Source organism: Micropterus dolomieu, linkage group LG05 (genome assembly GCF_021292245.1).
Source record: "Micropterus dolomieu isolate WLL.071019.BEF.003 ecotype Adirondacks linkage group LG05, ASM2129224v1, whole genome shotgun sequence".
Lineage (NCBI taxonomy): Eukaryota > Metazoa > Chordata > Actinopteri > Centrarchiformes > Centrarchidae > Micropterus > Micropterus dolomieu.
The window spans coordinates 16,372,983-16,387,754 of record NC_060154.1 but is presented as its reverse complement, the minus strand read 5'-3'; the positions used below and the strand labels follow the sequence as shown (position 1 = coordinate 16,387,754).

The following is a 14,772-nucleotide window of genomic DNA, read 5'->3' as shown; positions in this document are numbered from 1 at the left end:
CAAACAAGGGAGACATGTGTTTACATACACTGGACTGACATGAAAAAATAAATTTTACCCTAAAGGAAAAATCCACCCTCAGTTAGATATCATCAGGCGGAAGTGCCCAGTACAGTCCAGGAATGATCAAGTGATTTAAATTACTTGAACATGGGAGCCAATTCATGACCACAAGATCAATATGTGACATGACAAAATAATCTCAAATCAAGGTCCACTGACTAGGTTTTTCTAAGCTTTCAACTGCATCACAGTATTCATCATCAAATGGAACTGGTGGAAACTACTAACAAAATTTTGGTTTACCTTATTGACAATTTGCTAAACTCCTCTTCTGAACACAGATTGTCCAACCAGAGCTTAGCAACCATTAATAGACACCGCATGCCTGTCCAGCTTTGGATGTTCTCTACATGTTGGTGGGTGGAGCACTTCTTTTTAGGTTTTCTAAAGCAAGCTTAAGTGTAAGAAATGGCTTTCTTCTTGTGTTTAAGTGAAAATGAAAAATTGTGAGTCTGGAAAACGAAAACTCGTTGTTACTGAAAACTGGTTTCTGGTATTAAATGATACCCAGGCTGGTAATCTCTTGTCAGAATAACCAAATCTTTAGGGGGAATTAAATAAATAAATACAACCAGAAAGAGACTAAATGGCCAATACCTGTTTTGTAAACAATGTTACAGTGTTTCTGGGTGGATTTTTCCTTACTACAGCATACTGCAGTTTCTTCACACAACACAGCAAAGACTATTGTAAATGTGGTGAAATTTTATTTTACTGCATGCATTTTGTTCTTGTATATTAAAAATATTGTTATCTACAATGAACGCATGAAGCCATTTCCAGAGTCCATTAATATTAAGATTAAGTAACCTCAATTAATCCTGTATAATGGAAGTTTGTAGAGATGGGAATTTATACAGGTACTGGCTGGTCTGATTGCCAAGCAGCCCTTTCTGGGGGAAGTCACTGACTTCACACACAGCAGCTGATTCTGCAGTCTCTGTAATGGATTTGCAAGCCCTGGTATATAGTCCTTGCTATTTACAGTAAATGTAGTGCCATATCACATCTGAGCATCAAAGGGTATCTCAAAATCCTTTACCCTTTACAGTTAAATGTGTTGGTGTAATGTGGAATAATGTAATCTACAACGCACTCTCATAATGCAAGACCACATGCATGTAATTGGTCAATTTTCATTTGCATAGCAGAACAAGGTTTGTGACTGAGAGGCTATCAGCATATCTCAGAGTTGGATATTGCATGTGCAGAAGCACGGGAAAGCGAGGAGGTGGGGGTTGAAATTGAGAGAGGCTGGATGAGAAGCACTGCATTCAGATGGAGGGTGGGGCGAGATGCTGACGGTAGTGATTCTGCTGGCCTTCCTAAGCATGTCAGAGGCTTTGTCGAGGCAAGGGTATTTACTCGTCCCTGAGAAAGCAGAGACGGCTGACCCTGCACACTCTCCCTGCCTGTCTCTCCCTATGGCTGATTGTGTGTGTGATGTGGATGTGTGTTTGTGATGTGTTGTGTGAATGTGAGTGTGATTTATGGATTTTGTTTCTGTATATATGTATATTTTATGAAATGTGTGTGTGTATGTGTGTGACAGGCTCGCCTAAACAAGGAGCAGCGGTGGGGCAGCGCCCTCCTGTCCAGACATCAGTCCCTGGAGGAGGAGTTTGAGCGGGCCAAGGCTGCTGTTGAGGTAAGCTAAGTGCTGCTTGGTACACCTCACATCTGTAACCTGTCAACTGAGAGGTTGGCAGGTTACAGATCTCCACCAATGACTTTCAATAAGACCAACAGGAAAGTTGGTGTATCAATATTAAACAGCAGAACTTTGTCTGCACTGTGCACTGTCCTTGTCAGCTTTGTACAGGTTTTTTGGAAGTATTAGGGTGTACTAGTGGTTAAAAATTCTACTTAAAACATCCCTGCTCAACTGTTTTTCAGCAAGAAACTGAATCATAAGCAGCTCAAAAAAATTATTCTATAGATTACCCCTGACTGTAGCCCCATTTGCTTTAGGAGACAACTGCTTACTGTTGAGCTGCCCACAGGTGGCCAAACAAATCAATTATCCCAGATTTAAACAAGTGTTTTATTTGGCTATTCTTAACTACTACTACTCTGACTATCACCATCTTCCCCCAACATTTACTAAAACATAGTTAAGCCCTATTTGTTTAGGGAAGCATCTGTGCACCCCACTTTAACCACACACAACATTTATCAACATAGCCACCTAACCATAAGGAGCCCATTTTAGCCAGACTTTAAAACAAACTTGGATACGCCACACAAAGTTGATATTTATGCTTTATCGGAGGGATTTTTACCCTTTATTGGAGGGGTTTTCAAATAGTATGTTTCTATTTCCCAATGTAAAAGTCTTCAAGAAGGAGGACTGACTGGTTGGTACATCCAGCTAACGCCCCACCACCAATAAAGAGCAGCATACAGCCACTTCCCTAAACTAAAAAAACTCCAACCCTGCCACTAGGCCCCAACTTTATGAGAAAGGGATAGATAAATCCCTTGAGTGCATGTAGATATATTAAATATAGAGATGCAATAAAGTGAGAATTCTGTTAACTTTAAACCAAGAAAGCATTTTTCAATATCACATTTCCAACATCATTGCCCATGTAGCCTCATAATCCTTCCAGCAGGTTGAATATATATCCACCTGAAGCCCTGCAGAACTAATTTCCATTTGACTCCTTTAGCCCTTTTATCTCTTTGTCAAATGATCACTATTCGGCTTCCTGCAATGTATTTGTCCCTGTGGTGCTAGCTGACAGTTTAATAGTCCATGCTATATTCATACACTCAAGTTCACAGGATGTTTGACCCAGAAAAATATTCACAACTTTCACCTGGCTTACAATAGGAAGGTAAATAAGGCAGTCACTTTATGGCCTGACATATCAGATACCGCAGGAGATGGCGAAGTTACAGTAATTAGATGGACAGGATAAAATAAGAACTTCCAATCCCTTTATTGAGATGTTTGGCATTAGGTTTGAATACTTTTATAAGTTTTCTTTCAGCTTGAGATATGTTTTCATGTCACATCACACTGGCCCAACAACAGCTACCTAAAAAAAACATAATTTCTGTACTGTACAGGAGTTTAGAGTTATTGTTACTTGCAATAAATCCACTATACCACTCAATGGACATCCTCCAGAAAATGGTAGTGAACCCTGCAGTGTTGAGTTACTTTAGCTTTACTGAGGGCTAAAATAAACTGTTGCACACTGAGCTTTGTGTAATGGTCAATAAATAATAGAGCAGGGACAGGAAGATGTTGAGAAATTGAGAGGCGCAGCTGCAGAGAAGTGGACCACCCGCTTGGGGATCCCTCCCCAAAGTTAGCGATGATGTCACATCTTGTATAAGCCGCAAGCTGCATCCTCACAAATAATTGCACAGTTTGAGTACACGCGTCAGCCAGAGGACAGGTAAGAGATGAGATTCTGAGATGCTCCTGGGCAAGGTTCTGGGCATGGAGCATCGATTGGTAACAGTATCTCACAGCTTCGATCGGGTAGCTTGAGTGCTGGCCTCCACTCTAGAGGGGCTGTGATGCAAACGGCAAGCCATTTTGGCTTCAGCTGCCAATGTCAAAGCCCACAATCAGATCATTTCCATTTAAGTAGCTATGCATATGCATGCTCGTACATACTTACAAAGACATGGAGGTAGAGACTGCTCAGATGGCACAAAAAACATTAAATCAGCACACTGCCTTTCTGACAATTCATTTAATTAGACAAAGAAGCCAAAAGTAAGAAAATTAGGACCCACAGAGGGAGCAGACAAGGAATTAGGCTCCCAAATATAATCCATTTTACAAAGCTGGCACTGGTAAAAACCCTTGAAAAGAGAGGTTAAATTGCAGTGGGCCTATAGAGGGAACTCAGCTTTGAATTCATTTACAAAGAGGCTGATAAAGAGATATTTTCCAAGTAGGTAAGTGGCTGTTAATGTCACAGGAGGACACTGTCAGTTACTCTGAACTGATGACAATGTAATACTTTTATTAAATAGAGAACCACTGGAACAGCTGCAGGGTAAATTGTGACTTCAGGGAACAATGTTTTGGCAGTGGGGTACAAGAAAGCACTCCCACAGTGGTGATAAAGACAAGATGAAGGTGACTGTGTGGCCTTTTGTTTGATTAAAACAGCAGCAGTCTCACTTTTATCTCACAGAATATTGGTCTGAGGCTGTTCTGGTTCTGTGAGAGATTGCAGTGGCAGTGCAGTTGCCTAGAAGTCAGAGATGCAGGCTTGTGATCAAAAGGTCAGTGATTTTAATCCACAGATCTGCTGGGAAAATGCAGATGGGGAAAGTTAATGAGTAATGCTTTCACCTCCCTCAACAACTCTCATCAGCGTGCCCCCAAGGAGAACTCAAAACTTTTCCAGTGGAGCTGCAAGGTTTCCAACATGAGAATAAGAGAGCACATGGCAATTACCAAAAACCCTGCAAGAGTAAATTCAAATTCCACATTATTATCCCCAAGAAGAAATTAATTTGGTGAGAGTTGCATACAGGGGTGTTTGTAGTATAAGAAAGTAACAGAAAATACATACTATTAGGGATAGAGACCACTTCCTTTAACCTAAGTGCAATAGTTCTGATCTACCCAAATTAACTGCACGAGGGGGAAAGAACTAGAACTAATTCAACCAAACTAAACAACGCAGGTTTGAAAATACCCTCAGTCCGCTTCTAAGCAGACTCTGTTGCAACAGCAATGCAATGCAACAGCAGGATTTTAGCACAGTGGATATTTGATTTTAGCATAACCTCAAAAGCTAAACTACTATTTAATTCATTGTCTGCCCCGTGACCTGTTAAGGAAGCAGTCTGTATAAGTGACACAAATATTTATGCAAATCATTTGGTTACCATGGTAACATATTTACCACCTGATCAATCAGAAAGTGAAAAGGAGTTGTGCTCAGATAAGATAAGGATAGACAGACACATAGATATACTATCCATAAGTAGAAGTAAAAAAACTTATAGATATGTGTCATCGACTATATCTGTGCAAATGAGTGTAGAAGGATGTGTAGTGTAGAATTGTCATTCAGGAGAAATAATCCTCCTCCCAGAGAGGAGTCATATATTTTAATAAAAGTGGGCAGGAATGACTTCATGTAGCGGTCCTTATTACAGCAGAGCTGAAGGCGTCTCCGACTGAAGAGACTTTGTTGTCCAACCAGTAGTTCATGCAGAGGATGTGAAGTGTTGTCCATCATTTTGAGCAGTTTTGCAACATTCCTCTCTCCACAACCAACTCAAGAGGCTACATGTTCATCTTCTGGCCTTAAAGGCCAATTTATTTTTTTTGCGTCAAGTCTACAGGGTAGTAGGCTATGCGCCATCGTGAGCATTTATACTTGTGCGTTGGTGTCTGTGTCAATCTGCAATTACACCACCAAAAGGCTAGCTTCTATGTTCCACTGTCTTCAGTGTCTTCTTTATTGGTGTAGGCTACTACAAACAGTGGCGAATGAAACTGAGTGTTGAACGTTAAATGTTAAACAGCTGCTGTTACTTTTAAATTGAAATTACTAAAACACAGAGACGAGAAAAGGCATCGGAGGGGATGGTATGTACGACCCTTGAACCGGTTGAGGCAGAAGAAGGACAAGCCAGAAATGCGTAAGAGGAAATGCGATGCTGGCAAGCCAGTCAATCTTTGTGGCTATCAGCTGTAATTCCCTGGCCACAGTAGATCTATGTGTTGTTATCACAGACATCCATGTAGTGGGTCATGACATTGTTTGCCAAAATGCATTCATGGCACATTGTCCACTGAAATGTAATGTATTCTTCTCTGAGTGACATTATCTTCTGGACTACAGCTTCCTATTTTTGTCTCACTGACCAGGGACTTGGCCTATGCAGCAGAACAGAGGGTGGCTCATCAACATTAAAAGGCCAGGCCAGCCCTGCTCTCTTTTTTTTCCTAAGGCTGCTCTGTGTCACCGGTAAATAATGAGACTTTTTGTGATATAAGCCCCCTGGGCAAAGTGGATATGTACACCCTGTTCATGTGCTTTGTTTTCTTCTAAAGGTTGAGCCTCAAGTTAACACAACTCAAATTGACATAAGAAGTTAAGGTTAGAGTTGGATATTTTAGATAAAATATTTTTACTGAACATCTTATTACAGTATCTGATTATGGAGGCAAACCAGTCGCTCCAGGAATTTAAAATCATGCTAAACCAACAAATGAACGGAAATTCAAACATCTCTAACAATTTTTCCAAACTAACAGAAGGGACCTGCTTTAGTTAATAAGGTCTTAACAATGTTCATTTCAGCAGTACAAACACTTAGCAAGCAGATCATGAAAAATGTGTCACTTGTGTGAAATAGCGTGTTTAATGGTTGCCAAAAGCCTCAAAGCATATAGGCCGTTTGACTGACATATTTGAATACATGGAAACAGTCCAATGAATATATGCAAACTCAAAAAAACACAGGATAAAGCCTAATGTTGTTTGCTTGGGAACAACTGAATATGTTGCCTTACATGGGTGAACTGACACAAAACAGGCCTTCTCAGTGATATTAATTATGATCATTAATTATTTCTCTCTATATTCATATATCTATTCATACAGCTGTGCTTTTTACAATCCTTTATGATTTTGTTTTCCCAGTCAATTTACGACTTTTGTGAAATAAAGTCTGAGGTAATTGTTTTGTACCACTCTTTTTAAGAGCATCAGTTTCTGTGTTTTAGCTGACATAGCATGAATTATTAGGTTCTACAAATTACCTTCCTGGTAGTGTGCCTTTATTTTCATTGTATATATTACCTCAGTCCACCAGACTAAGAAACACTAATTGGATTCTAAAGGCAATACATAAAAAAAGGGGATGATACCAACAGCAGAGGGTAAGTGTCACTTCAGTATGTGTTCTTAGGCCATGATTATACATGTTGTCAATAATGTATTGATAAAGAAACTAATGAATCACCGACCCATCTAACCCCTGGTTTCTTTCCAAACACTGGTGACACATTTGGCGGCAGGAAGCACTCTTGATTCAATCCATTGCATGTGACACTTCATCAGAGAGGCTGAAATTAAGAGTCCCAGCCATGGGTTCGCTCCAGTGATACACAGGATATAAATGACCTCGCTGTATCTTTGCCTTGTTCCACATAATTAAACTGCCAATGTCAGTGTAAAAAAACGCCCTTAACAGCCTTACAAAGAAATATGACTACATTTCCTGTAAATTAAAAACATGTCCTTATTTGCTCCATTTTAATTCTGTGAGCAATTTGATGTCACCCGACGTGCAGTTAGGGGGCAAGTACCACACCAGATAGGATTTCACAGCACAAACTATTTACTGTCTATACGATGCAAATAACGACATGATGGACTAGGTCACCATGGAAATGGTAACATGGAAACAGGCCCACAATGTGATGAAAAATAATTTAAAAAATGCAGACTATATTATTTAAATGTGCACATAGCATGAGAACCATTCACATGACCATAAAGTTGAAGATCGCTAGAGGCCACGAGCAGTGCTGGGCTGTGCATCAATTTTGCTGCAGGACAGTTGGAACCACCCTTCATGTGCCTTTTTGCCACATACACCCATTATAAAGTAGCAAGGGTTCAAATTAACAATGTACATTTATTCAAGTATTGTGCTTAAAATAAATACAAGTTAGAGGTATTTATACTTTACTTTGATGTTTGCATTTTAAGTTACTTTATTCTCCAATACATATTGGATATAATGAACTCCACTACATTTACTCTACAGCTTTTCAAGTTGCTGTGCAGAGTCCAAAACATTTGAGCAGTTTATAAATGATGACGTTATGTAGGTTAACAGTTTATAAAGATCTACCTTAACAAGCCACATCATGAAAATGCTGCTTCAAGGCCCATGCCTCTTGTGATTATAAAACACCTTTACAGTACATCAATATTTATAGCACAACAGAGAACAGCTTCCAACAGCTTCAGTCCATGTGATCTAATGATAAAAAGCGGTAATCATTCACCCCTTACCGATACCAGGTACTCTTCCTGAACTCTTATGAATTGACTAAATAAGCCATCAATTTGAAGGTCTTTAAAACACAAAGAAAATTACACATGTTTTCTGTTTCTGCCAGATCACACACAGTTCTAATCTGAACACCTTTTTTCTTCCATAGATTATGGACTATATTATCCCATGCATATTCAAAAGCCATCAAGACTCTTATTAAGACATGCTTTCATGACATGCATGTGTGTGGGAGTTAATAATTATTGCTTTTGAGTAAATAAATGAAACATAACTATAAAAACACAAAAATACAAACATTACTATAAAAACCAAATGAAACCACTGTGGTCATATTTATGTGAATTTCTTATAAGGCTTCAGTGAAGAACCAACACCGTTACATGTACAGTATGTAAACTAGTTCCTGCTACAAATTCTTACAACATCTATGTATCTCCTGGCTCCACCTCAGGAACTGTTGGTAGTGCATTTGTCTGAGAGTCAGCAGTCAGTAATTACCTTCCATGTCTCACCATGAAGGGCCACACTAGCACACAGGCTTCTAAGATGTGGAGATGAGAAGACCTTTGACATAGACACACACATATTCCTACATTAGATGTTTCTGACCTTGCTCCCCTCTGCATTGTCACTACACACACGTACTGTATACAGTGCTGTCCTATACTGACGGGTTTCTGGCTATGGAGCACTCAATAAGTCACATGAGGCTGTTCTGTTCTGTTTGGCATTATTCTTCCCGGTTTGCTCTGCCTCTGACAGGAAGATAGCGAAAAATCATGGACTCAGCCAACTGTATGAATACAAGATTAACATGAAAAAGAGGCATGACTGCATCTGTAGTGACGATGCTGAATGTGTGGAGCAAAGGCATAGTTCACAGGAAACTTGGTGTATGTTTTTACCACAATAGGAAGAAATGAACAAGACAGAAAAATAACCTGTATATAAAACTGAATATATTTAAAATACTAAAACAAGGGTGGTGCGGCGGTTAGCACTGTTGCCTCACAGCAAGAAGGTCGTGGGTTCAAACCCTGGTTGCCCCAGCCTTTCTGTGTGGAGTTTGCACGGTGTCCGTGTGGGTTCTCTCCGGGTGCTCCGGCTTCCTCCCATCATCCAAAGACATGTAGGCTAGATTAATTGGTGTCTCCAAAATTGACCTTAAGTGTGGTTGTCTGTTTATATGTGGCCCTGCGATGGACTGGCAACCTGTCCAGGGTGTACCCCACCTTTCGCCCAATGTAAGCTGGGATTGGCTCCAGCCCCTTGCGACCCTGTACGCAGCATAAGCAGTTGCTGATGGATGGATAATAAAAAAAACACAAAATGTCATAACACATAAGTGAAATAAACAAAAAGTGGTTTTTTTAAAAAGTGATTTAAAAAGAGAGTTCGCAGCCCTGATCTCCTCAGGGAGGTTATTCTACAGTCTTGGAGCCCTAATTGCAAAGGCTCTATCACCTTTGAGTATAAATCTGAACCTAGGAACAACCAGGAATGTCGCATCCGAAGATCTGCTAAATAACTTGGGGCTAGGTCTCTCAGGGCTTTGTATGTAATCAATAATATCTTAAATTCAACAGGCAGTGTTGGGAAGCCAGGAGCTATGCAATGGGATCATGTTTCTTAGTCCAATCCAGGCAACAATAATCAATAATGAGTCTGGTGGTTGAAAATCAAGGAGGACTGAAACACATGCAGGACAGAAATAATACACTATCATACATTCATTTATAGGTAAGCTCTGCTAAAAGGCTGTGACAATCATGGTCAATCTCATTCAATACTTTCATTCTCTTTGAATACATGGCACTCCCCGTCATGACACACTAACAGTAGGAATCCTGTGGAGAGTTTTCCTCAAGGGAAGTTTATTGGTCTGTGACATGTTAAATATTGTGTGGTCATCTTGTTTTCCTTTTCCTTCCTTTGGGGTCTATTAATATACTATTATGATACCATTATGTTGGTGCGACACTGCAATCTGCTCTCTGCACCGACACAAAAATAGAGCCCTAACATGCTAACATGCTGACAACGGCAATGCTAACAGTCTGATGTAGCATGTATACCGTTTTTTTGCCATCGTAGTTTACCGTGTTAGCATGCTAACACACGTTAGTTGGCAGTAAACACAAACCACAGCTGATGGGAATGTCATTAGTTTTGAAGGTAACCAAAATATTAGACCAGTCAAAATGTTCTCGTGGCACTAGATTAAAAGTCAGGGGATCACCAAGCTATTACAATGCCACGTGAGGGAAACATTAATGATTAAATTTTTATGCCAATCCTTCCAATCCATTTCTCTAAAAGACAAAAATTTCTAATGGAAATCCATCAAATAAATTTCAGTCGGGACCAAAGTGATTGAACAACAAACTGACATTGCCATCCCCAGACCCACGCCAATAGCATGGCTAAAAATTGCATTACTTCCCATGCACCACAATTTTGGTGTGAAATGCACTGCATGAATAAATGTTTCATTACATTATTAGGTTTCAAGTAAAACACTGGTAAAGTGTAAAGTCACCACATGGATCTTTTAATCAGTTCTCACAAAAACAGGTATGCAACAATAATAAAAACAGGAGAGATAGTGTGTGGTCCTGTTAAATAGTTTTATTTAAATCGCATGATGCAGCTTTTTGAACACACGGAAGCTGTTTCAACTCCTCTTGGCTAAGGCAGATAAATAGAGTGTTGCACTACTCAAAGTGGGAAGAGATAAAGGCAACTATAATCCTCTCTGTATCACTAAAATTCATGATGGTTCTAATTTTAGCAGTGCTCCAAATATGACTAAACAGGTTTTGAGTATCTCTTTCAAAACCACAGCTTGAGTCTCATCCGACTCCTCAGTTTTTAGAGATAGGACAGGATATGTATTTATTAAGCATCAAGAACAGGTAGAATTTGGATGGTATAGTTTTCTTTCATATGTGAAATGGTTAATATTTTTTTAAAATATGCAAAGATGAAAATGTATTTGCCTGGAGTAAGATGTTAAACAGGGTGTCATCTGCAAAACAATGAAAGTACATTTCATGATGTGTAATTAAATGGACTAAAAGAGCACCTACACTCTGATCAGTGGGGCAGAAGCTAAATGGTCATCAGTGCTTACTTGTCACTAAAGACAAGACCCAATGTATGAATTCTGCAATATTCAAGATGTCCAGTTTCATTCAAATATACAGTAAGCAATATACAGTAAGCAACATTATACATTAACATTATACTTTTCACATGGTTGTGGAATTTGTACAACAATTTAACCTGCCATCTAAATATGAAAATTGGAGTTTGAAGTTCTTCCACAACACTTACCCTGTCAACCACAAAAAACAATCAATCAAACAAAAAAGTAGAAAAGTAGAACATGTATGTCTGACTCATGATTATATTTTTTCAAGTTGCTCTGCATTCTGCCTCATGCACTGCATCTTCTTCAAACTGCTCATTTGGTCTGATCTGGATTTCAGGCTTAACCCAAGTTGAAAACATGACAAAACCCTCAATTAATCTAATGAGGCAAACTCAGCATCCAAACAACATTGCAGTCATTATAACTGTTAGTTGCAGAGGCTTTTGAGACACTGTCGGCACAACTGATTGCTGAGGTGTACAACAATTTCTGGCAGCAGTTTAGTGCAAAAGCTGTAATGTGCACTGTTTTCTTTTTAGCAAAGTAATAATCGCTTATCTTGCCTTATGACGTCTCTTTACTGACCTACTAAACAACTGGCAGTAGATGCTGGCAGGTTCACTATGTTGATGATCACGGTTTTTAAATGAAGTGTAAAAGCTATGTTTCTTTGCAAGGACTTGAATCCCTTATTTCTTTTTTTACAAGTGGAACCTGTTCATTTCAGCTATTTGTTATTCATTGGAAAGATGTTGTTGCATCCCATTACACATTCATATTTGGATGTTATGTACATTGTAGATAAATAAAATAAAGGTTGTGTACCAGAAGATTTGGACTGAGATACATTGCAACCGTACTGGTTGTTGTTGTTGCTTGAAGAATTATGACTAATATAAGCTTGTGGCCAATAGGTTCACTCTACAAGCTTTAGTTTCCTGGATTCAAAATGAAAAGCTATTCCAGGAGGTGAATTGACATATTCACATTAACTGATGGTTATTCGTCCATGATGACCTTCAAGGATTCTGTCAGCTAACTGAAATGCCAACAAATAACAGTTCAAATGTCAAGCTAATTGAGACATTTCTCGACCACATAAATGTATAGTCCCACGACCCTGTACACAGGATAAGCGGTTGACGATGGATGGATGGATGGATAAATGAATAGTCTATTCGTATGCATAATTAAAAAGTTTTGTCTTATAGACCAGATATGAACATTTTGTGCATTTCTGGACTGATATGAAAATACAGGCCTGTTTTCCAGCTGTACTTAAAACATTACTGAGGTTTGTGATGAACTCACCTTTACCCCACCAGAAAACATTTTTGATCATTTGAAACATATTTTTGATTTAGTTACTGTTAAGCATTATTTTGCGTTTTAGAAGGCCTGCCAATCAATTGGAAAGTGAAAGTAGGTTTTAATCTTGTGTATTGATTATTTCTGTGGTGGTGCCACCCATTTGTTTGCATTTGAAGTGCAGATAGTTACTTATACCTTGACTTACAAATGTGTTGATTGATCAGTACTGTATAGCTTATAGCCAGCCAGTGAGCCAGACAGACGTGACATTTGCAACTGTAGGATGATGGGAAATTACAAGTTGTTCTTCTGTGCACTAATCAGTCATTCCCTCCTCTCCTCCTCCTCCTCACCTTCTCCCCCTCCCACATCTATCCATCCCCCTTGCTCTGCACCGTGTCCTATTCTCTCTCTTGCTGACGTCTGTAGTCAGATACCGAGTTCTGGGATAAGATGCAGGCAGAGTGGGAAGAACTCGCTCGGCGGAACTGGCTGACGGAAAACGAGCAGGCGCAGATTCCCTCCAGTGTCTCTCCACATGAGAAGGTCACTGTCATTAAAATGTTACAATGAGCATGTGCAGACATTTGTCTTGATGACAGTGATGTAGAAATATACAGTGCTGACGGCTTCTGTGATGTAAACAATGCATGCTTGTCTAGAGTTATACTGTAAAATTAGTTACCCAATAAAAAAAGTAAGGATGTTTAGTACTTTTTTTAAATGTCATGTAGAAAAACTGCGGTCCTACATTTGTAGAGCTCACAGATTCTTCTCGCAGAGAGTTAGATGAAAAATCAATACAACTCTCATGTCTGTATATTACATATGCTTGAGTCAAGAGGTGATAAGCTTAGCTTAAAGCAGGGGGAAACAGCTAGCCTGGTTATCTCCAAAGTTCAAATATATGCCTACCAACACTTCAACAGCGCTCATTATGTCACACTTGTGATTTAAAGACATGACAGAGATTCAAACGCATGTGATTGGAGTTTCAATGTCACCGCAAATTTGCCTGGCAACCAGCAGAGACCAGAAGGTTACACAACTCTGCAAATCGACAATTTGAAGTTTTTATATTCAGGTATACGTTTGGATGAAGCAGATTAGATATATTGTCAGTGAATTAGTGAGATTTAGTGGCGCTGTTGGGTGGTTTTGACAAAGGAGATAGCAAGCAGAGATTGCTAACTGTTTCCCCGTTTCCAGTCTTTATGCTAAGCTAAGCATCTTCAAGTTCTAGCTTCATACTTAATGCACAGATAATAGAGTGGTATTGGTCTTATCACCTAACTATCTGCAGGAAAACAAAAAACACATCTTCCGACATGTCAAACTATTTGTTTAAACCCTCTTGTTGGGTGTTGACACATAAGAGTAAAATACAAGCTGAAAACAGATGCTGCTGTAGTATCCTTCGATTGAAAGAATTATAGAGCTTTCTGGTGTGTACACATGAGCGCTCGCTGTCATTCCTAAAACACACAAAGCTTCCTTGTACAGTTGTAAAGTTTACCAGGGAATTCAATCCTCACCCAAGTTGTTAGGTAACAAATTCACTTGAAAAGGTTACTTTTTACTATATGTATTGAATAATCACATTTATGTTAAGTTACTTTTCCCCCAAAACTAATATATAGAACATTTTGGAATAGTCAACAATGGACATTTAGCCTATATTCTATCAAATGTGTATAGCATCACTGTATATGATATACACTCACCTAAAGGATTATTAGGAACACCATACTAATACTGTGTTTGACCCCCTTTCGCCTTCAGAACTGCCTTAATTCTACGTGGCATTGATTCAACAAGGTGCTGAAAGCATTCTTTAGAAATGTTGGCCCATATTGATAGGATAGCATCTTGCAGTTGATGGAGATTTGTGGGATGCAAATCCAGGGCACGAAGCTCCCGTTCCACCACATCCCAAAGATGCTCTATTGGGTTGAGATCTGGTGACTGTGGGGGGCATTTTAGTACAGTGAACTCATTGTCATGTTCAAGAAACCAATTTGAAATGATTCGAGCTTTGTGACATGGTGCATTATCCTGCTGGAAGTAGCCATCAGAGGATGGGTACATGGTGGCCATAAAGGGATGGACATGGTCAGAAACAATGCTCAGGTAGGCCGTGGCATTTAAACGATGCCCAGTTGGCACTAAGGGGCCTAAAGTGTGCCAAGAAAACATCCCCCACACCATTACACCACCACCAC

The 14,772-nt window shown here is 39.4% G+C and overlaps 1 protein-coding gene across 1 annotated transcript in view; it reads left to right on the top strand.

Annotated features, from left to right (window-relative positions):
* The window catches only part of pex5la (peroxisomal biogenesis factor 5-like a), a 134,084-nt gene that overhangs the window by 101,636 nt on the left and 17,676 nt on the right, over positions 1 to 14,772 (top strand). The window contains exons 8-9 of the mRNA XM_046049481.1: positions 1,616 to 1,711; positions 12,980 to 13,096. Coding sequence (XP_045905437.1) covers positions 1,616 to 1,711; positions 12,980 to 13,096 — 213 coding nt within the window. The remainder of the gene's footprint in view (positions 1 to 1,615; positions 1,712 to 12,979; positions 13,097 to 14,772) is intronic.